At 30.0% G+C, this 22,921-nt stretch overlaps 2 protein-coding genes and 1 pseudogene across 11 annotated transcripts in view; all 3 read left to right on the top strand.

Moving 5' to 3' along the window:
- brp (ELKS/RAB6-interacting/CAST family member bruchpilot) overlaps positions 1–9,107 on the top strand; it is a 75,079-nt gene extending 65,972 nt beyond the window's left edge. For all 9 annotated transcript variants that reach the window (XM_089072431.1, XM_089072432.1, XM_089072423.1 and 6 more), the window contains 5 exons: positions 25–641; positions 773–933; positions 1,034–1,181; positions 1,262–1,470; positions 1,767–9,107. In XM_089072431.1, coding sequence (XP_088928557.1) covers positions 25–641; positions 773–933; positions 1,034–1,181; positions 1,262–1,470; positions 1,767–1,842 — 1,211 coding nt within the window. In that variant the 3' untranslated portion in view covers positions 1,843–9,107. The remainder of the gene's footprint in view (positions 1–24; positions 642–772; positions 934–1,033; positions 1,182–1,261; positions 1,471–1,766) is intronic.
- A 144-nt stretch (positions 9,108–9,251) lies between these two features.
- LOC105424984 (adenylate cyclase type 10) lies at positions 9,252–19,674 on the top strand. Its single transcript, XM_089072434.1, has 29 exons — positions 9,252–10,292; positions 10,371–10,646; positions 10,862–10,985; positions 11,348–11,502; positions 11,570–11,686; positions 11,776–11,995; positions 12,247–12,550; positions 12,809–12,936; positions 13,018–13,176; positions 13,238–13,343; positions 13,566–13,982; positions 14,053–14,144; positions 14,250–14,402; positions 14,703–14,787; positions 14,858–14,990; positions 15,182–15,322; positions 15,541–15,690; positions 15,794–15,875; positions 16,023–16,240; positions 16,426–16,587; positions 16,706–16,821; positions 16,912–17,232; positions 17,464–17,603; positions 17,771–18,060; positions 18,247–18,445; positions 18,603–18,742; positions 18,818–18,932; positions 19,247–19,385; positions 19,459–19,674. The coding sequence occupies exons 1-29, from the start codon at positions 10,208–10,210 to the stop codon at positions 19,609–19,611; spliced, it is 4,920 nt and encodes a 1,639-aa protein (XP_088928560.1). The 5' UTR covers positions 9,252–10,207; the 3' UTR covers positions 19,612–19,674.
- A 378-nt stretch (positions 19,675–20,052) lies between these two features.
- Positions 20,053–22,384, top strand: LOC148937562 (uncharacterized; annotated as a pseudogene). Its single transcript, XR_016138259.1, has 3 exons — positions 20,053–21,092; positions 21,361–21,510; positions 22,167–22,384. The product of XR_016138259.1 is annotated as an uncharacterized LOC148937562 (transcript).
- Positions 22,385–22,921: the final 537 nt, after the last annotated feature.

The raw sequence follows: 22,921 nt of genomic DNA, 5'->3' as shown, positions 1-22,921 counted from the left end.
ATTATTCCTATATTGTTTTTTTAGCTAGAGATATGCCGAAGAAAAGCGTTTTGACAGATGATATAGTAGTCCAAAAATCGGAAGAAAAAGAAGAAGAGATGAAAGATATAATTGACATCGTTTTGAAAGAAGATAATAGACTTCAAGAGTGTAAGCAGGAGGAGAATCTGAAAATAGAGTTGCGAGAAAAAGAGCAAAAGATGAAGGAAATGGGACACGACATTTCGGAAAAGGATAACAAAATCCAAAAGTATGAACAGCAGATTATCGAACAACAGAATAAAATTTTGAAAATGGAAGAGACGATAGCTGAAATGGAAGAAGAACTGTACGAGACGGAAGACATTGGCGCGCTGAAGGAAGAGATCAAAGTGAAGAACGAGAGAGTGCAAGAGCTAGAAATGGAAGTCAATTCTCTGGAGACTTCGCTCAGCGAGAGAATTGATGTCGCGATCGAGGAACTCATTGCTACCCTGAAAAAGAAGGAAGAAACAGAGCTTCAATTGAAAATGGATCTCACAGATAAGAGGTGTAAGTTAGAAGAGTTGGACGCGGCCCTTCGTCAGAGTATCGCAATCACAGATGAGATCGAAACAAAATTCAAGGATGAGAAGAAGCTTAGAAAGGAGGCCCATCAGAGAGTGAGTTTTGAAAACCTTTGCAATAATTTATTTAATATATTTTTATATTTGATTTATATTAAAATATATTTATAATATAATCAGTTAAATTTATGCAACGTTTTTTAAAAGATTCATTATCGATCTATCAGATTACCGAGTTAGAGAAGAAAATTGCAGTCATGCACGCTGCCTCAGCCACAAAATGCATCACATGTAAACCGCTTCTTTACAAGATATTTACGGCCGAAGAGAAGCTCATTCAATCGAAACAGGAGAAAACTGTTCAGCTTCAGGAGTTGCATCAGATAAAGTGAGTTTTGAAGATTCAAGTTAATAGTTCTATTTCAATAGACTCTGTGAAAGTAAAATACATTTTTTATCGTTTACTTCACAATGATTATTTCTTGCAGACATGAAGCTTTGAAAGCTGCACTTTCCGAGAAGGATGCTCATTTAGCTCTGTTAGAACATTCAGGCATCAAAACTCCAACGCAAGTGGATCAGGCGGCGAAATTGAAAGCCGATAAGAAAATACTACTCGATAAATTAAGGGAGGAGGTAATTAGCTTAGAAAACTATTGAAAGTTCTTTCTTATGACAATGGAACTCGAAAATGGAACGATAATAATATTTTTTAGGATGAAAAAAGTATCAAGTTGGATTTCGAACGAGAAACAACACCTCAATCACTTCAAGAAATATTCAAGATATCTGACGACAATGAAGATGGTAGTGATAACAACAATAATTCTTTTGATGATCGCTTCAGTAGGATCAAATCATCGAAATCAACTATTGTGAATGGCGACAGCTCGCTAACATTAGCTACTACAAGCTGCAAGAATTCGTGAGTTAACAATAAATTTTTCAATGATTGAAATTTGTAAAATCAACATATAAAATAATAATTTTTAAATAGGTTTTTGAAAAAAGAAGTTCATGATTACAATATTTACATATATTTCAATTTATAACAAAAATTATTTTTAAAATATTGATTAAAATTATATTTTTTTAACAATTTTATATAATAATAATTTTTAAATAAATCTCTATAAGTGATTGAAGTGCTGCTTTTAAAAGATAAATATTTTTAATAGATATTCTTAGATAGCTAATAGAATGAATTGTGACATTTTGTAGAACGAGGACGTCAATGGTGTTCAATTTGGAAGATGGGGAAAATCAGCCGCAAATTTATCAGCAGGATACCAGATAAGTACTTGAGTACTCCTACGGTATTTCGGAGTATCGATCCCTTCGTTGTTGTCAACCTCGATGTTGTCATACGCACACATCCGCGAACGTAGAACAGATGTCTTTAGAAACGTAGTAAAAAAGAAAATGAAACGAAACAACAACTACAACAGCAAAATTACAGTACACCATCAATATCAGCAACTACAGCAACAGCCAACACTTCTGCCTTTATGCTGCTCATCATCGCGCATCAGTCTTCATTAGCACCATCATCTTCGTCATTATTCGACATTTCTTCATTATTATCCAACCATTATTCGATATTTCATCCATGTGATACATAGTGCTTGAAAGAATAGTCAAGATCGAGAAGCCAGAAACTTCTTCAGATTGCTGGTACTCCAAATAAATAATATTCGTTTACGATGAATAAAATATAACATGGATGACATGATGGGGTATTATATTCTGACAATGTGTTTATGGGCGTTTATCTTTTTCTCCCTTCGACTTCAATGTTGTTTGGACATCATTATTTGCTATTATTGCAGTAATGTATTGAAATATGCGATCCGTTGTTTATTACGTACTTTCTTGCAGCACAGCATAAAATATTATAAAAAAATTGACAGTTTGTCAGAAAAGTATTGTTTTATATTTATTTCTTTAATTTTAAGTATTATAATTGTAGTTGCAAAAAAGAAAATAAAAATTAGATTAGCAGATGATTAAAAGACATAAAAGAAGGTTAGTAAGGATTGAAATTTTATTTCTTTTTAATTTTAATATTTTAAACGATTATTTAATTTAGAGTATCTAGAAATTTATATAAATAAAAACTCTTTCTTGGTTATTCGTAGCTATTTATAACTTAATTTGTTTGAAAAGTTTTACTTAGTTTTATGAGTTAGGTATATTGACATTTTTAACAAATTAAATTACAATTGATATAAATTATTTCTGCAGTCTTTGTATTCTGCAAAAAAGGAAAAGTAAATTAATTAAAAGAAAAGAATGTCATAAAAATTTTAATTAAGCTGTATTGGAAAATTTAATTTTGTTATTATTGAATTACTATTTTTTACCTTTTTCATTTTTGTTTATCTTGATTTTCACGAGAACTGATTAAAAAATGATTAGTTTTAAAACTAGTGTCTGTGATTTCAGAAATTGATATTTAAGAAATCAAAAATGTTCAGAAAAAAATTCTGGATGTATCATCTCTAGAATGTTGCATTAAATTATTGCAATCGTCACGCTGATCGCAAAAGTGAGAATTTGCAGAAGGATATATCGCTGTACTAAGCGATTTGCACGGTCAGAGTGTGCTATTTAAGATGCACTCTGGGAAAAATCGCGAGAGGCCAAGATAACGTAGCCGAGGCACTAAAGATAATCTCTTGTAAATAATATACTTATGTTATTTCTTCCATCCGTGCAATTGCCCAAAAGTCGTGAACGATTCCTTGGAAATTCCTACTTAAAAGTCTATATCCGTTCCCAAAATACTACAAATCACTATAGCATAGAAATTTATTATACATATATACACGCATAAGTATCTCGCTAACGAAATCCGCATTTACTCGAGACTATCCTATCAGAGAACGCACGGTCATTATGTGTATGTATATCATGCGAGAGGATAACAGATCGTAATAAAATATCGCAAGGAACAGACGCGTTCTGAAATCTCGAGAATTGATTTTAAGGAAATTTGACTTTAAAAAATGTGCATTTCTTTAAGAAACTTTGGCAGACACTTGCGATAACATGAATTATTTAATAAAATGAAGTGAACATTTTAAATCGCAACGTACATTGCAAGCCATGTTATATCGCAAATCTGCATCTGAAAACATATTTAAAAAGTGATATCTTATGATAAAGATTTCATCTACAGATCTAAATTGTTTCGTTGTCGTTAAACGCGCGCGACGCGATATTTCATTACGTTCTCTTTTTTTTTTTTTCCTTGTGACCATTGGCGAAAGTTAATAGGAACGGTACAAGATGTTTGATGAGATATTTAAAAGATTCGAAATATCTTCATTTTTTTGGAGGCAAATTGGCGAGCGAATCTGAGATGCTGCAACGCGCGATACGATATTTACGAGGCAAGTGCAATTTAATTTATATATCGTCGCGGCGGGCACGTTGCAGCATTTTTGAGTAACAAATATATCTGCTTTTTGCGGAAACCATAATGTTGGTTAATATATTACAAAAGAGAAACGACCAACGGAGAGGAAAATCCTCCCGGATGGCACGTTCTTTGATCGTTCGATCTCACTCGCCGCCAATGTTATCGCGTCTGCCATTGCAGTGAGTTAAATTGCAAAATGTTGAAAGTGTAAAATTTTATTGTTAATACTTGAGGATAGTCCCTCTGTATAAATTCCGCGGGTACAGTACTTCTCTCGTGCTGGGTTATCCATTCTCGTTCATTCATTTAACTCCGGCGTCTCTTGACAAAAAACGTCTACGACCCAAAAGACTTATCAATTCCACTCTAATATATTTAAATGTTAGGAAAACTATAAGCTGGAATCAAAGTGCGTTGTGCGCGGCGTGATTATTTGTTGGAGCGAAGCATCGCGAGTCGTAAAAATACGTTCAGAAATTTGAAGAGAAATATTACTTAAGTCATATTTTTCTAATCAGTACTTATACAAATTCTTATTTCTTTTTTCACTATATTCACTAACGATATTTAATTTGTGAAAAAGTTTGAAATTCAAATGTTTTAATTTTAATTTAATTTAATGATATGAGAATTTAATAAAAATCGCGATACTTGGCCGTAATTCTTGCTCGATAACGGCATACGTTGCTGCGAAATAACTTCCTCTCCTATTTCTGATCTTCAATCTCGTGTAGATACACGTACAGAGATGAGAATTTAAGTTAATATTGCCAGAACCGCATGAATAAATTAAGATGCGAATTATGAGATCAATAATTATATTTATGTTAAGTTTGAAATTTTTCACTAAAATCAAATACAGACAATCTAACAATCATTGACAATTATCTGGACCATCTACATTTTCTCTGTTTGAAATCAATGAGAGTTGCCTGATGAGTAATGCCTTTTTCATATAAATGTTAGAAAATAGTGAAATTCTATGAACAACACAACTTGTTAAATAGTTCTAATTTTTATAAGGATAAATAATTGTTATTTAAAATTTCTGTTATGTCCAATGTTTAAAATTTCTGTTATGTCCAATGTTTTACACATTGTAAATTTATAATTTAATTGCACTTGGATTACTTTCGATTTTAAACAGAGGATATAGCGTAATAATTAAATATCTCTTTTGCGACGATCGAGTCGAGAGATCGAAGGTGAGATGGAGAGGAAGAATAAAGGAAAAGAAATAAAACGAAAAAAATTAGTTAACGTGTGCCACCGTCATATCAAGCCTATATCATCGTGTTACATCATATATAGCTAAGCAAAAAAAAAAAATAATATTATCGTTACTTGACATAATTGTTAACACAGAACGAATGTTCGGAGCATGAATGCGTTGCGCGTTTGATGAATCGATTTTTATGAAATCGGCAGCATTATTTCTTCAATGTGAAATTTTTTAATTGTTGATAAATTTGAATAACTGCAGACACTTAACTCATTTTTACGACAATATTCGACATTTCTAGAGTTTTCTCTCAACTCTCACCTAATCTCGTTGTGAATATCGAATTTAAGTCACTTTCAACGTTTCAGCTTTTTGATATGCATAACATACTATCATGCAGCTCGATAATAATCTTAATTTATAATTCAATAATATTTCCGCGACAAGCCGCAGGGAGTGTGTGATTACGTGCGCAAACGGGGAATGCGACAGACACAGACAAAGTATCAGATCGAATTTCTTGTTGACATATTAGATTCTACTAACATAATATTACGATATAATAACAGTAATATATTATCCGTTCACTCCACGAAATCCTTTCGATACAATCGATGTCATAGAGTTTTTGTCGTCCGCGTCGAAAGGGTAAAAGAGAAATAGTTCTGGTGAGAGAACGAACGAGGGGGAGGATGCGATTGTATTTCGCAACAGATCGCGCCTAAATTATTATTAGAAGCGTAATAAACGATAGGATAATAAACACTCGTTAAACTTTAGGCCCGATTTCACTTGGCTGCGAGATCATCATTGCCAGACTCTCGTCCGCAATTTCACGCGTCTGTTTAAAATTAATTATTTTCAACGAAGAATATCTGTAATTTGTAATTTAAAATTATTAATTGTTATATAATTTTAATTGTTATTTAATTTTTCCAGATATGCTCTCTCGTGCCTAAAATTGTTTATGAAAAAGTATCACTGGACAAGATCCATGATTTAACCATTATCATAATTTTTCACCTTGTAATTATCTGTCGGCGAGTTATCGGCTATTATCGAGATCCTCCCCTCGAATCTCACCAATTTGTAGCATTCAAGATGATTCTAAGATTGCGAGACTGCAGAGTGAGACGAGAGTGAGAGGCCGAGTGAAAGAAAGGAAAAGAAAAACGGTCCTGATATTATTTTTTGACTCGTGACTGTTAAATGTCCACGATAAGGAAATACCAAAAAAAAAAAAAGAAAAAGTACGATTTTTATGTGAATATTGTATAAGGAAAGTCGTACCGGCGTTATCGCAATTCTTATTGGATTGCTATTTCGAGATAAAATGATTAAAATCTTCATCCAATTGCTATTTTATAAAAATCAAGTACACTAAATCAATTTGAGAAAATAATTATCCACAGTTCAATAAAAAAACAAGTATAACTATTTACATTGGCACTTCTAATCTTTATTGTTTTTTTTAACTGTGCTAGTGATAATCTAATGATAATCTATATTGAAAATGAAATTTCCTTGCTATAAAATATTTTGCATCCGATAAAGATCAACAATGGTACGGCGTGATTTCAACTCGCTCCTTTTCTATTCTCCAATTTCTACATGTTTAATCGCTAAGTGAACAATTACCAACAAGTCTTAACGAAGGGAAAATGCGATAAGGAGAGAGAGAGAGAGACGCTTCGATTATATTATTGTGCAATGTTTATCATTAATAATCTCGAAAAATCGACGCAATACAATTTTCGATCGCGTGTATATACCTAAGCGAATGATAATAATGTGACAACGGGGGACATATAAGACAAAAGTGTGAGCGATATGAGCGTATATGTGTGTGAGAGCGAAAGAAAAAAAATGAGTGAAAGAGAGGGAGAGAGAGGGAGAAGGAAAAAAAAACAAGAATATGAGTGAGATAGGTTCTGTTTCGCCTAGTCCTTGCTTAATTAATTAGGCGTCGTGTATATCTCGAGCGAGTGTTGCGTTTAATTCAACCGGAAATCGCCGAAACCGCTTTCACGTTCGTTTTTTTATAATTTTTTTTCCATGTGCTTCGATGATTTCCGGTTCCGGGCAGGAGTCTATGATGATCGTACGCGAAAGAGAGAACAGGCAAATTGTAATTGAAAAGTGCGACGAAATTAGAAATATAAGATTTACCGAAGTAAGTTAAGAGATAAGCTAATTAAAGTAACAGTTTATTGAAGTACATTGTTGCAACTGCCATGCTGTGTGCCATTATATAACGAGTCACGTTTGTCGTAAAAAGCAAAAAGAACAAAAAAAAGAGAGAGAAAGAGAGAGAGAGAGAGAGAGAGAAAAGAAGAAGAGGAAAAGATGAAGAGGAAGAAGATGTTAGCGGACATACGGGGTGAAATGTGTCCGCAAAATACTTGTGCGCGTTCTCGTCTGTCTGAAAAAACTTCTTGGTTTACAACACTTTGAAATCGTGGAGTTACACCGTCGTCCTCACACACGTCGCACGAAAATCCCTCCTGATAATGCAATATTTTTTTATATATACAATTTACCGTACGATTAATGAGAACGACGATTTTGAAGAACGATGTCATGTCGGCATGCGCAGAATTTTTAACTGATGTGTAACGCGAGGAAAAAATTAATGAGCTCTTTTCTTAATGACTTATCGACTTAGCTTTGATTTCGCGGGCGAAAATATCGGAGAGTAAAAATACGCGTCGAGAGAATACGGAAAGGACGGCGGGGTAAATATCCGGTAGATATCGCGAGTGATTTCGTTCGAGCTCGTGGAATTCGCGTGCCTGTATCCGCTTACGCTAATCGGCGTGCGATTATACAACATGCAAGGTATACAAATATCGTAGTTACTGATGGAATGTGTGTTAATACGTGCACGGCACGTGCTTTGCATACGAGGAACGAAGCTCCGAGACGAAATTTACGACGAAATTTGGGTGCAACGATCCGTTTCTGCGATGGCAAGACGCTCGCCGAGGAAAAGAGAAATTTTTGCATCCTACACACAAAAATGTCCTTATCCACTCGTATTTCGACGGATGCGGCAATTGCGATGATCGGATATTTTCCGCATAGCTATAGAGATATATATATATAGTGTCTGTTAATAATTTATTACGCGCGCTAAATCGTTTTGTTATTACATCGTGTTGTGTAGAAGAATTTATCGATGTTGTTATTAACGATTGTCTTCCTTTTGATAATCGATAGTCCTGTATGATTGCGGTATCCGTCGCTGTTGATAAATTCGCAGGATGCAATAACATTTACATTGTTAAATCAAATAATACAAGTAAGTATTTAAAGATTTTTTCAAATAAACCAAGACGGGGTTTTATTTGAAATCAATAATTTTACTCTTTAACATAATATATTTCAGATATAAATCTGTCAAACATTTACACTTGAATATATACATTCGATATATTGATTCTTCCTTAAAATAAAAATTGATATACAAATTTATATATCTAATACATACATGCAAGGAATAATAATTTTATTTTCATGAAATACAAAGAATTATAAATATAGAAACATTTAAATTTTGATAAACGCGTATAGCGACTTGTCGATGACCAAGTAGCAACGGATCATTGTGATTGCACGAACCAATTTCGTGTAATCGCGATGTCTTGAAACAGCGAATATAATCCACTCTTAGTTAGTTGATAACCGACGATGTGTGAGGAAACAAAGAAGAATTAATAAAAATAATCACGTAAAAAAAAAAAAAAAGAGAACAAGGTGACGTCGACCCATCATAGATTCAAGCACAATAAGGACTAGTAGGGCCAGGCACAATAAAATTCGGCCGTCACATTGTAGGCAGCGATCTGTTAGAGCGACAACTCGTATAAGTATCTATATAGCGAGGCTATTAAATAAACACATATTGTCTATTGTCCGACGAGTGTATTTATTGTTGACGCTGATCGTTCCCTTCTGCAAGCCTCTAAGCAATCCGATATTGAATGAAATAAATATCTCACGGAGAAAAAGACTGACATTTACTCTGTTGACTTCCCAGTTTCTATTCCTGAAGATATCTACGGATTTCATGCTATTTATATAATGCGTGTGTGTATAATATATGTTATAAATATATATATATATATATATATATATATATATATATATATATATATCGTAATAATATGTATATATCACTGAATTTTAAAAAAAGTTATTTAATACTAGAACATAACAGACGCGCGTTACGTATTAATATATCGATAAATGCAAGATTATTATTACTTTTGAATATTTATTTATCATTCTTATATCTTAATAAACTTTTTAGACACATTTTTAGGTTACTGTATCATTTTATGTTTTATTTATAAGCATTATTTGAAAATTTTTTTATAAATCGTATTCCATCCATGAATTATACATATATCCTATCCCTTTAGGGTATACAGCAAAAATGCAAAAGTTTTTAAAATTTTTTTGTTAAATGTTAAACATAAATATTACATTTCTTCAATTGAAATTATAACTTAATTAATGAACAACACGAATAAGCTTCAACAATATCTTTTACGTCCTTTCTAAATGTGATATGTTAAGTATCTGAAGTTTGCTTTCGAACATTACATTTAACAGTGTTTTTTTATTTTAGTTGCGAGTATGCATATATACATATACATATATATATATATATGTATGTACGAGTATGTAGGAATTAATTAGTAATTATTTAGTAGTAATTATTTAACTATTATTTAATAACAATATTAAGATTACTAATTGTGTTATAATAGAAAAAAAAAAGAATAAAATGAATATGTTGAAAAATACGAAAGCTTTAGTAACAGAAGGTATGTTAATTAATCCATAAAAGCGAAAATACGTTAAATATAACCTAACGTGCAAAATAAAAAAAATTGCATGATTTGAAAAATGTTTTACTAGGATTTTCACATTTTAATTGTTCAGTCAAATTTATATTTAGATCGATCCTCGCGTGCTCGATTGGAACAACATACTAAAATATTTGCATCCATGTGTCCTGATGAGATCCTTGATTATTACAATAACTATGAAACCAGAGAATACGATACAACGTTGATGCTCGGCGACATCTCAGGTTTGGAGCTACTCATTTGACGTCATACGTCACTCATCATGCATGAAGCTATAATGCACGACTTCGATTACTGCATAGGCTTCACGGATTTCACGGAAAAGTATTCGAAGACCGGTGTTGGCGGTCCCTCAAAACTGTCGGAAACTTTGAACAGTTATATCGGCGCGATGGTGCAAGAAATTCTCTCGCATAACGGCGACGTCGTGAATTTTTCCGGCGACGCGTTCATAGTGATGTGGAAACTTCAAGAGGGGATGTTTATGCGCGATATAGCAACGGAGGCGATGCAGACGGCGTGCATCATACAAAAACATTTCGGAACTTATAACACCGATGTCGGCGTAACGCTCAGAGGTTTTAATATATTCTATTTTTATTATATTAAAGTGCTGAGTTTTAGCATCTTCGACTAAATTAATATCGACAAATTTACAAATCAAAGATGCAAAGGTGCAAGGATAGTGTACAAAGAATAATAGGTTTATGTTTTTTTTTTTTAAACATTATGTAATAGATTGCAGAATCTCTTACTTTCAGCAATTTAAAGTTAATTTAATTGTCTTTAATAGTAAAGCTTGCCATTGCTTCTGGAAAAACGTATTTCACATCTATTGGCGATCCAAAAACAATATCTTATTATGTCATTACTGGAAAACCTGTGTGGGATGTAAAATTCGCCGAAGCATTATGCCGGTATTGTAGCAAAATGTTATTTGCACTTAACGTGTATAATTTTTTTATATAGATGTACAGGTTTTACATACATAAATTTAAAATGAAACAAATAAAAAGAGTTTTACATACATAAATTTAAAATGAAACAAATAAAAAGAAAATAGTTTGAAATAAAAATTATTCATTTATCTAAATGTATATTAATTTTATAAATATATAAAATATAATCATAAATTATAATCATAAGGATTAATTTATGTTTATAAATTTATATATTAAAAGATAAATAAAAGATGCCATCTTTTTTCCTTATTTATTCTATTTCGTTTATGAGTGAGAAGTCGGCCAAATGTAAAATATCGACAATAAGTTTTATTTAGAGGTGGCGATATTCTCGTGGCACCCAGTAGCTGGCAGTGGGCAAATCCAAACGAATATGTTTTCGAACAACTACCGGATGGTGTACATACTCTGATCATAGCTTGCACAATAATGTGGTATTTGAGACCTTACGAAGTTCAAAACGAGAGAGGCGGTACGTAATAATTTGATAGTGGGAAAATGCGAAAGGAATTTTATTCAAAGTAACTTTCAATTGCTAGATTACGCAAACACTATACATGATGAGGACTTCATCGATTTAATATCGTATAAAGTACCAGATAATGTCACGGATTGGACCGGCGAGAAAGATTATTTTGAGGAAGTCGATTATACTCGTGAGTAAAAAAAAATTATGTGTCCCTTATTTTCACGTTGTTTCGAATCAATTAAAGCCACGAATCACAAATATAATTTAATTTTGTAGTGAGGCCCAAAGTCATAAAAGCAGCTAAAGAGGGATTGAAGGATTCATTGAGAAGCTACATGCTCAGACCGGTAATACGATCCGTGGATATCGACGAACCGTTGGAACATCTTACAGAGATGAGACAAGTAGTCATACTCTTTATCAATATCATTACAACGGTTATCGACAATGAAGAATTAATCTCGCTTGTTTCCGCGGCTTATAAAATAGTCTGTGGGTACATATTCGAACTTTTACTTTCACTGGTTCTTAAATATTTCTTTGTCTTATTTCACATTTTCATATTTATCTTTATTTGATCGTCTTATAATTTATTCTATTATAGCCATTTGTTATATTAAAGTCATGAAAGTTTAAGTAATTTTACTTTACTTAAATATTATGGCAATCAATTTAAGAATAAATTACCGGCGATATTAAAGTTATTTTGAAGATGTTCATAATTACTAATATTTTTCATTCTTCAAGGGTAGTCGGTAAGATGCGCGGATGCGTGAACAAGACGTCTCTCTTTGATAAGGACTTAATATTCCTTTGCATATTTGGATTGCGCGGTGACAAACATGAATTCGAATCGCAAATCGGATTGAGATGTGCCAGTAGGCTACGAGAGGACCTTCAAACTATGAACAATATAAAATCTGTGACAATCGCCGTTACCACTGGAATGACGTATTGCGGCGTAATCGGCCATGTCTTACGAAGGGAGTATACGGTGATAGGAATGTCGGTGAATAAGGCAGCACGCTTGATGGTTGCATATGATAATAAAGTAATTAGATTCTATAAAAGAATAATTATTTATCTTTTATTATATTTGTCTTTTTGGTCTTTCTAGTGACATATCATCGATTTTCAATTTTCAGTGGAGAAAAATTTTAGTAGTATAAAATCTTAGCATGTAAAGATCTTATCTATCTGTATATTTTTAGTATCTAAAGGTCTTTAGCATACTTCAAAAAATAAATATTTGACTTTTGTTCTGTACAACAGAGTAATTTTTATTATATGTAATTTATTTATTCTTAAGGTAATATGCGATCGCGATAGCTTTTTGCACTCTCGTCTCGAAGCGAAACACTTTATTCTGCAAGAGCCAAGACATTTGAAAGGAATTACGAATGTAGGTCCTGTCTATGAATTTCAGGAAGAGATAAAGTAATTTTCACATTTTGTAATTTATTACAATTTATTTTTCTAAAGTATTATTTCTTACTAACAGTTTACTTGTGATTGCAGATATGTTGCACCTGAATTAATACGTACAAAGTATCCCTTGCTCGGACGAGATGAGGAAATTAAGATTTTTCGACAGATGTTATCGGATATAATGAAACATTTTACTATCGACAAAACAACAGAATATTTACATCTCGAGTACAACACGCTAATTATAAAGTAAATAAGTAAGGAATTTTGAATTTAATTTTTTTAAATCTCTATTGATTATAAATTTCAGAGGCGAACCGAGAATCGGGAAAACGAGATTATTAGATGAAATAGTGCAGATTATTCCCACAGGTGTATTATCCAACTATACTTCCTTGATCATGAATGACGCTAAGGTTGACGTATACATTGCAAGATTTTCTTAATTATATTTAATTATGTTTTCTTATATTTATTGATTGCAAAATATATAAAATCAAATGCTTCTTTATTATTTTAATTGATAATTGCTATTTTTTAAATAAAATATTTTTCTAATTAAATAATTATTATTAATTTTTTATTTAAAGTTAAAAATTCAAATAAAATTCAAATCAATGGTTTCTTTGTTAACACAGGTTTCTTACAATTTGATCCATTCGATATTTTCGATACCTTTGGGCTTTAACATCGTCACAACGTCGAGAGAACGTGAAGAAATACTAATATCACAACTAGGCCAAATACATGAATCGGATTTTCTCTGCGCCCTTAATCAGCCCTTTAATGTCCGTTTCGTAATGAATCCGGACTACAATGCGCTGTCCCGCAGGCAAAAACGCAATGTGTTGCGCAAATTGTTATTCAGACTAATGAGAAGTTGCTTCAAGGAATTATGGGTAGTGATTATCGACAACATCCAATATGGTGACCAAGATTCTATGAAACTATTTCCTATGATAATCAAGTGGGACACGGTCTTTTTCGTTCTTAGTCTCGGACGCAAACTCGATGACGGATACGAAATGCATCCCATCATTTTGGAGAAAGCTCGAGTATATGAGCATTAAAATAAGAATAAAACATATATTAATACATAAATTATTTTCTTTTTACTATTAACAGATTATTGAATTGAGTCACATAGACAAATGGTATCATGCAGGACTCGCATGTCAGATTCTTGATACATGTGGAATTCCTCTAGAGCTCGAAAAGTTGATCATGTCAAATAGTTTTTATTATTAGTAACAGCCAAAATATAGATTATTTTGCATCTACATTTTATTAATTTATTATCGATGTATGTCGTCTTATTTTAGATTGATTCAAGAGAAAAGTTTTGGTAATCCGGGATGGATAGAAAGTTATTTGTTAAGCCTCACGCAGTCTGGTAGTCTCGTAATAATGCATATCCGTAGAATGATTGCCGAGGAAATGGGCTACGTGCTTCCTCCCATTAGTATGCTAAGAAGGTCTGTTTATAATTTTAAAACATTTACAATTAACTAATATTGATACGAAGTTATTCATAATTGTCCTTTTATTATAGATCATAATCAGGATTGGGAACGTTACTTCAAAAAAGTAACACGTTACTTTCCAATCCTGATAATAATTATACAAATTGTAAAATAGTTTTTCTTAATCGTGATAATAGCAATTAAATAGTAAATTAATAGAGATTAAATTAATATAAAATTATTTCAAATTTACAATTAATGATTAATGAAATTAATGATTAATAAAATTATTTTAAATATACAATTGTCCAGGGTAGTTTCAGAAGATATTTTTATAGATAATGAGACTGAAGAAGATCGTTTAGATAAATGGAAGATGTATAGAACAAGTTATCAAGTAAGTTTTCTTTCTTTATTTTCATCATTCCATCTTAATAAATAATATAAAACATTTGATTTAATTTCAGAATGGTGCACTACAACTGGAAAGCATCATTCATAGACCTGGAATGCCAATTTATGACGAAGAAACAATTGCTGTTTGCAAATTTACGGAAACCTTTGTACCAGAAGAGGGAGATGCTGACGTGACAATGGACGGTAAAAATTAATTATGACTTGGTTAATTAATCATTAAACCATTAATGACTACAATTTTAATACTTGTACATTTTTATAATTAAACATTTTTTATTTAGATTCGAAAAATTGTGTAGTTGTATCGTATAGTTTATACATTGCATAATATTCTATTCTTTATAAAACATTATTTTATTGTATGTTACATTCAGTAATGATCTTGAAGATTTTCGATTCGTTAACATCGTTGGATCAATTATTATTAAAATGCGCATCAGTTTTGGGAGAAATTATTAATAGAAACATATTGCAGTTTCTAATGGAAGATAAATCTACAAAGGAAATTGGGTTTGGTAAATAATGTATAGCAAAAAAGTGTTGTATTAAAGTTTCAAGATTATAATATACATAGGAGATATTATATCTAAATAATTAATTAAATCATTTTAATTAAAATTAACACAATTTTAAATAATAGTAAAATTAAATTAAATAATTAAATTAAATTATTATGCCGCGCGTGATTAAAAGTTTTTCTAAGTCGTATCATCATTGTCATATATGATCACAGCTATCAAGAAACTTTTCGAGATTCGAATTTTTGGATGTGCACGGGGCGACTTTAGTATAGGTGGCAGACCATTGGTGTTCTATAGGAATATAAGGAAACTCAGTGTCGGCGTAGAAATTATGTGCGAATGTGTAGGTCTTATGATACCAGGTACACATTGGACAAAAAAATTTGATTATAAAATATTATAAATTGATTATAAAATTATATATTTTTATTCAAAATTTTTGTAATGAAAATAAAATTTATTTAGAGGAACTAGCTGATTTGCCGCGATATGCATCTTGCGGTCTGATGCGTTTTAAAATGTCGATGTTTCGCGAAACTACTTACAGGTAATGAATGATTTTATTATTGCTTTTTGAATAAATTGTTATAACAGAATAATTATGATATAATATTTTAATTTGTATTAACTTTTTGAATCTAATTTTTCAAATATTAATGAAACTTTATGTAACTTTTTATGTCTACATGTGAAGATCACTCACGGAAAATCACAAGATAGAATTACACAGCAAAGCGTTAAAATATCTTCGACAACATACCAAACGATGTATGGCTTGTGGTGAAATACAATTTGCAAGATTGTTGGGTAAAACAGCTGTGCTAGAAACTAACAGAAAAAGATTTCAGACATCAATTGACATCCAGCAACTTGAAGAAGTAACTTATGTTCTCAAAGAAGATATAAAAAATGGTATTTGGAATATGTATTTGGAATTAATTTATTAATATGCAATTAAGCTGCTGTAAATATGCAATTTATTTATTTAATTATTTATTTTGAAATTGACAAAAATTCTTAATTGTTGTAATAATATGTATGTATATTAACTTATAAAATTGTATGATTATTTTCTAATAATATAAAGATATTGTTAGATATGCAACGGATAAAAGAGAAAACTGCAATATGTTTAAATATTTTTCGAAAAGTCAGAAAACCTACCAAAACTTTCTCTAATGTTGACTTCGCCAATTGTCAGTGTTATCTTATCTTAGCGACTGTTTATGCTCAAATGTTGGAGCATTGTCAAGGAATTGGTAAGTCAATATAAATCAATACTGAATACGTAACAATTATTGTACATATTATATATTTTTTTAATTTTTAATTTTTGTAAATTATTAGAATTATAAACTGTTGTATTTTCTATTCTAGGAAAACAAGATATGATTCTGACGGCAATTTTGGAATTTGTTGAGATTTGTTTGGCAGGTAATAATATACCTCAAGCTTATAGACTTCTGAGTGATGCTGAAACTTTGCTTGGACAAGTATGTACAAGGCGGATATATATTAAAATAAAAACATAATAAAAGCAATAAAATTACAAAGCTTAATTAATTAATGGTTCTTAATGATAGATGTTTGAAGCTGACGAGGAAAAATCAATAACTCTGCTTTATCTCACTGCAAAAATCCAAACATTTCAAGGTAAATGTTTTCTGGAAAGTGGTTTATTTTCTGAAGCAAAGAGGAAGTTGAATGAGGCATTGAACAGTCTGGGCTACAATTTTCCACAACGAGAATTCAATATCAACTTGAAATCATTGCTTCAGCTCGAACAGCTAAGATGGAGACTGATCTGTCCCAAACTTTGGGAAATTGACATTGCCGATGAACTCACCATAAATTATATCGAGCAATTGGCTAAGTGTTTGGCACAAATGTTCAATGTTTTCAAAGTAAGAGTCATTAATTTGCAAAGAATTAGCAATAATTATTTTTGAGTCTACGTGATCATAAATCGTTTATAAAAACTTATAAAATAATACTATAAAATAATTTCATATTTCACACGCAAGTAATTTTTGTGACTCGTTCAGTTTTGTGAATAATTACTTTATGTTGTAATTTTATGTTGTATATTTTATATTGTAATTTTAATATTCAAAAATTACGATTATAATCCACAGGGAATGAAGAAAATGAAAAAATATGAACGGCTAGCAGCTATCTGGGGCTTAAACGCTGCACTGGATTCGTCACAAGATTTTCTTATGCTCTGCACTTCATTCACAAACATGATGGTCACCGCGCATGTTTACCGAACCAAGTGCTACGCCAATAAATAAAATTATTAAAATTACAAAAAATTTTTTAGCTTAATGAAATCAATTGATTAATCGATTAAAGATACTACGAAACTCAATATAAGCATTATTAAATGTTATCGTTTTGTTACAAAAATACTTATTATATTATTTAATTATTTTTAAACAGACGAATTGTTCCTCATTTGGAAAAACAAGCTCTTAATATTTGTGCGAAGAAAGGAGACTTGCTCGAATTCCAAGAACTCAAAGCCATTGCCAAGCTTTACGCAGCGATATTTTTTTCGCGATGGTTAAGAGGAGAAATCAGTAAAGCAATTAGAATCGGTTTTATCACACTACGGATGGCTCAAACCATGGATTCTGTGTTTCTCAAACAGCTTATAATACCGAGATTGGCTCATTTGCTCATGCTCTTATGTCGTCATTCCGAAGTCGTGACTATGCTGAGAGAATTAGGTAAGGCTGTACGAATCGACAAACAGGTATTAATAAATAGAATCTAAAATGTATCTGTAAAATATGATGGAGTATATAATAAATTAAGTATATTTCAATTACTTATACATATATCATAATATAAGTAATATCAGATAATATAAGTATATATTATATATAAGTATATTTTAAAATTGATATATACAGAATTTGTATCGCAAAATTATGTGGACAAATCAGGTCGTACATGGTATTATGCCATTTGCGCTGACATAAAACTCGACACCGGCCTGACAGTTCTCTCATTTCACAATTGTGACAAATATTATCTTCAGGAAGGAGAGAGTATAATCAGTCTTCAAGATCCCGAGGCGGAAAGGCGATATTTCACCTCAATGTGGTTATGGTAAATACGAAAAGTTTTACTTCATTGAATAAAAAGTAATCGATTCTGAGAATATATTATTATAAAAATAAAAATAAATTTTTATGTTTAAATATATGTGTATATATATATATATATATATATATATATATATATATATATACATACGTTATAAAAGGTGCATCAGAACTCAGCAGTGGGAAGCTATAAAAGTTTGGGCTAGCAGGAATGTAACAGCCGAGAGTATGGTGGATGAGCATAAAGTGGCTGCAACAATTACCGCATTGAAAAAACTTGAGGGATTGCTGATTTTGTATGGTAAATGAAAAAATTGAATAAATATCTGAACATTATAAAACATATCATTACCAAAATAAAGCTACAATTTTACAGTGCGAGAAGTTACTACCAGGAACATAAACGCGTTGAATACGATGTCAGAAATTAAGCAGTTATTCCGACATGTTGAGAAAAATTTAATAAAGATTGTGAAAATTGCAATTCCCAGGTACATTTATTATTTCTAACTTTATTATATTTATTTATACATAAATATAAAATATCTGAAATGACAACTTGTGTACAACGTTTGTATGCAGATAGAAGGTTTTTCTGTTCAGTTTGATCTGCATAAGCATTATATATAGTTTATTATATTATAAATTAATTTATATGAAATAATTTAGCATATTTTTAAAATGTTTTTTATAAAGTAACTTTAAATGTTATATTATTTCAAATTTTAAAATTGATAAAATACTAATATTTCAATTCGTTACTATTTATTTAAAGAATTATTGCAATGAACTAAAATGTTTGCAGATACATGTTGATAAAAGCTTACTATTATATGATACAATCGCGAAAAAGTACCGCAATTAAAATGCTACAACAAACAAAGAAATTATCTATAAAAGTAGATAACCGAATGATTTATGCGTGGGCAAATCATTGTCATCAGGTACAACATAGTTCTCTTTATATTAGAAATTAATGTAAAATTTCACGTATTTCAACTTTAGTACATTACTCAGGCTTGGCTAGGCGTTATACCTTCCGTACGCGAAAACTTGTGGGAAGAAAAAGCTATGGAACGACGTGACGAATGGGATGAAATAAATGTTAGCGATTCAACATTGATCCCTTTTACATTTCCATTGCCGCAATATATCTCAATGTTTCAATAATATATGCATAATTGTATCGTAATTATGTAATGTATTATAAATAGTAATAAATTTTTAATTTAACATTGTTAATTCCTTTCTTAGTTTATAAAAAATAAAATCTTTTATAAACTTTTTTATACAGCGCATATAATTAATCGCAAACTGAAATTCAATAAATGTAAGAATAATTAAACAATATATAATTAACAGAAAATTATGCTAGATAAAATTGTTATTTATCAAAACTTTTTACTATTTAATTATTTATATAATAATTATTAGTTAAATTTCATTGGTTAAATCTCATTGGTTAAATTGTAAATTAAGTTTTACATGTATTAAAATCAAAAATAGCTGAAGAATAGATATACTCTATTTGTTATATGTTAATGTATTTATTTTTTTAATATTCAGTTAGCAAACTCTACTCTGTTTTTGTTTTATTTTTATTTATATAATTTAAAAATTTAAAACTTTAATCCATTATTAGAATTCTAGTTATAAATTATGTTTCAAATTAAAAAAAGGGTATTACTTTTTTTAAAAATATTATTTAGATTTCAAAATTTATATTTTAATTTAATTATCATTTGTTTTTAGCGCAGCATAATGAGAAAAGAAAACTTATTGGTTTTAGATACTTTGTATCATTTTAATAAGAGACGTTTAGAAATGAAATTATCACAGTTTATTTATCATTTGCATTAACCTTAGCTGTTTGTATAACTCATCTACTTTCGCTCTTGCTGTTATTCTTTCACGATCTGCCGTTTAATAAAATTGACTTCGCAGGTACGTTTCTGACTTATTGCTAATAATATGTTATAATATTTTATATTTAGTTATAATAAAACATATTATTTTAGAAATAATTAACATAAATAAAACTCTTTATCAATACTGTTTTCGTTACAAGTTATAGTTATAGTTATAGTTAAAGTTATATTATTTTAAATTCTTATCTTAAAAAAATGTTTTTGCAGATTTGAAACAAAAATTAAAATGACGTTAATTAAATTATTATTAAATATTGAATATGGTTTAATATTCGTCGGTGCGACAGCTTTTGTTATCAAGAAAACATAAAATGATTATGACGGTACATTTAATTATCGTTTACCGGATTTCATAATACCGCAACATTATGATATCGTATTTATGCCATATATTAATAGAGACAATACAATTGTATTTAATTCCTATGGCGAAGTTGCTGTTAAAATTACAATCTTAAAACCAATAAATACTATAAGTTTGCACGCACAAAAACCTTATATAAAAGTGTTTCATTCCATATTAATTAACGACGATATTGATACAAATACAAACTATTATGTAGAAATGTATAAATATGATGATAAAACAGATATTCTTACTTTACATGTCACTCCTCATATATTACCTGGAAATTATAGTTTGATGATGCATTTTTTTGGTATTGCATATAATGATGCAAGTGACTCTTTCAGGATAGCTATAAATACGAATGAAAAAACAACGTAAGTAAATGTTACAATATTACAGGAAATTGTTATACAATACTAGAAACTTTATTTATTGCTTTTCTTCTTATTATTAAATTAATTTTTGCTAATATTTAATTAATAAAATAATATTTAAATGTATAACTTTATTATTAAATATGTCGTTGAAACAACATTATTATATCATTATTAAACAACATTATTATATATATATATATATATATATATATATATATATATATATTGTATTGATACATCAGTAATAGGTATTCGATCGGAACAGATTTCCAAGCAGTTAAAGCTCGACGAGCGTTCCCATGTTGGGACGAACCAGCAATAAGGACTACCTTTAATATTTCGATAAACTGTCATAAGAATTATATCGTTATATCGAATACGATGGCAGAAACGATTTTTGTACAAGGTGATATGAAATGATCGGTTTTCCTTACTACTCCTGCAATACCCACTTATCTTGTAGCAATTTCATTAATGAATTCCAATTATAATAATCATATTAAATATAAGATCGGCCATTGGTACTACAGACGGGATTTGGAACCGTATGTACATATCGCAAAAGAAATAACTGATATAATTATAAATAATTTAACAAATGGCTACAGAAATATGCAGGAAATTCCAAAAATGTTGGATATTGTTGTAATCCCAGGTTTTCAAGACAATAGTATTTCGAATTGGGAACTTATTTTTTATAGATAATATATCTAATCTGAAAATATATTAATTCATTAAAAATAAATTTATTTTCAATGTCCAAATATATATGAAAAATATTATTCAAAAATTTATTTCAAAATTCTATACATCTTTCTTGGAAATTTGAAATAAATTAATTTTCTAATTAGATTGATTTTAATGGATAATTTATATTTAATATACTTAATATTTAGTTTATTTAAAATTTAAAAAATTTAATCTTTTAGCTCTCGTTAATTTAAATGTATTAAATCTTTTAATTGTACTTAAGATAAAAAGATAAAATTTAGTATTTCTAATACTAAATTATTTAGTATTTTTAATATAATTTATATAAGAACGATAATATCATTTAATAGTTATAACAAGAACTTGACATAGCATCGGATTTGACCGCATCATATTTATTTAGGGAAGAAGATATTTATAAACAGGAATTAGATCATAGTATGAAAAAAATAAATATGGCACGGTTAATAGCACGTGAAATAATACATTATTTTGGTAATTACGTTAGTCCGTCTTGGTGGTCTCACTTCTGGTTGAATGATGGTATTGCTATGCTACTTGGAATTCATGTTATTGAAAAGGTTATTTCTTTATTAAATATGAGCCTAAATATTTTATATCTTAATTTGAAATTTGTATTGTTTGAGCTGTCTCTGAGATCTCTTTAACGTTAACTTTACATACAAAAAGAAATGAAAGTGTTGTTATCATAGAAATATAACAATTTCTCTGTACTGTTTAAATCTTAAATGCTGCTTGACCAGTCTTTTTCGTTTTTTAATAAGTTTATTAAGCCTAAATTTAAAATAATTGTTATGATTTTATATACGTTATAGACTAAAACTAACTTTACTTTTATAATGATAAACAAAACAATTTTTAATAATAAGAAATAGTATTGCATATATGATGTGTGACAAGTTATAAGTGACAGTTCTTTTTTTATTGAAAATTTAAACTTATGGAAACATTTGTCTAGGTTTTACCAAGTTATCGGATGTCAGATTTGTTCGTAGTCCAAATTCTACATGAATCTCTCCATTTAGATAGAGATAATCTTATGAATCCTCTCATATCAAGTGTTAACAATTCTTCAGAAATTAATTCACACATAT

This window comes from Pogonomyrmex barbatus, unplaced genomic scaffold (genome assembly GCF_055798465.1).
Source record: "Pogonomyrmex barbatus isolate J1 unplaced genomic scaffold, ASM5579846v1 scaffold13, whole genome shotgun sequence".
Classification (NCBI taxonomy): Eukaryota; Metazoa; Arthropoda; class Insecta; order Hymenoptera; family Formicidae; genus Pogonomyrmex; species Pogonomyrmex barbatus.
The sequence above is the reverse complement of the archived record's forward strand: the minus strand, read 5'-3'. Positions and strand labels throughout refer to the sequence as shown.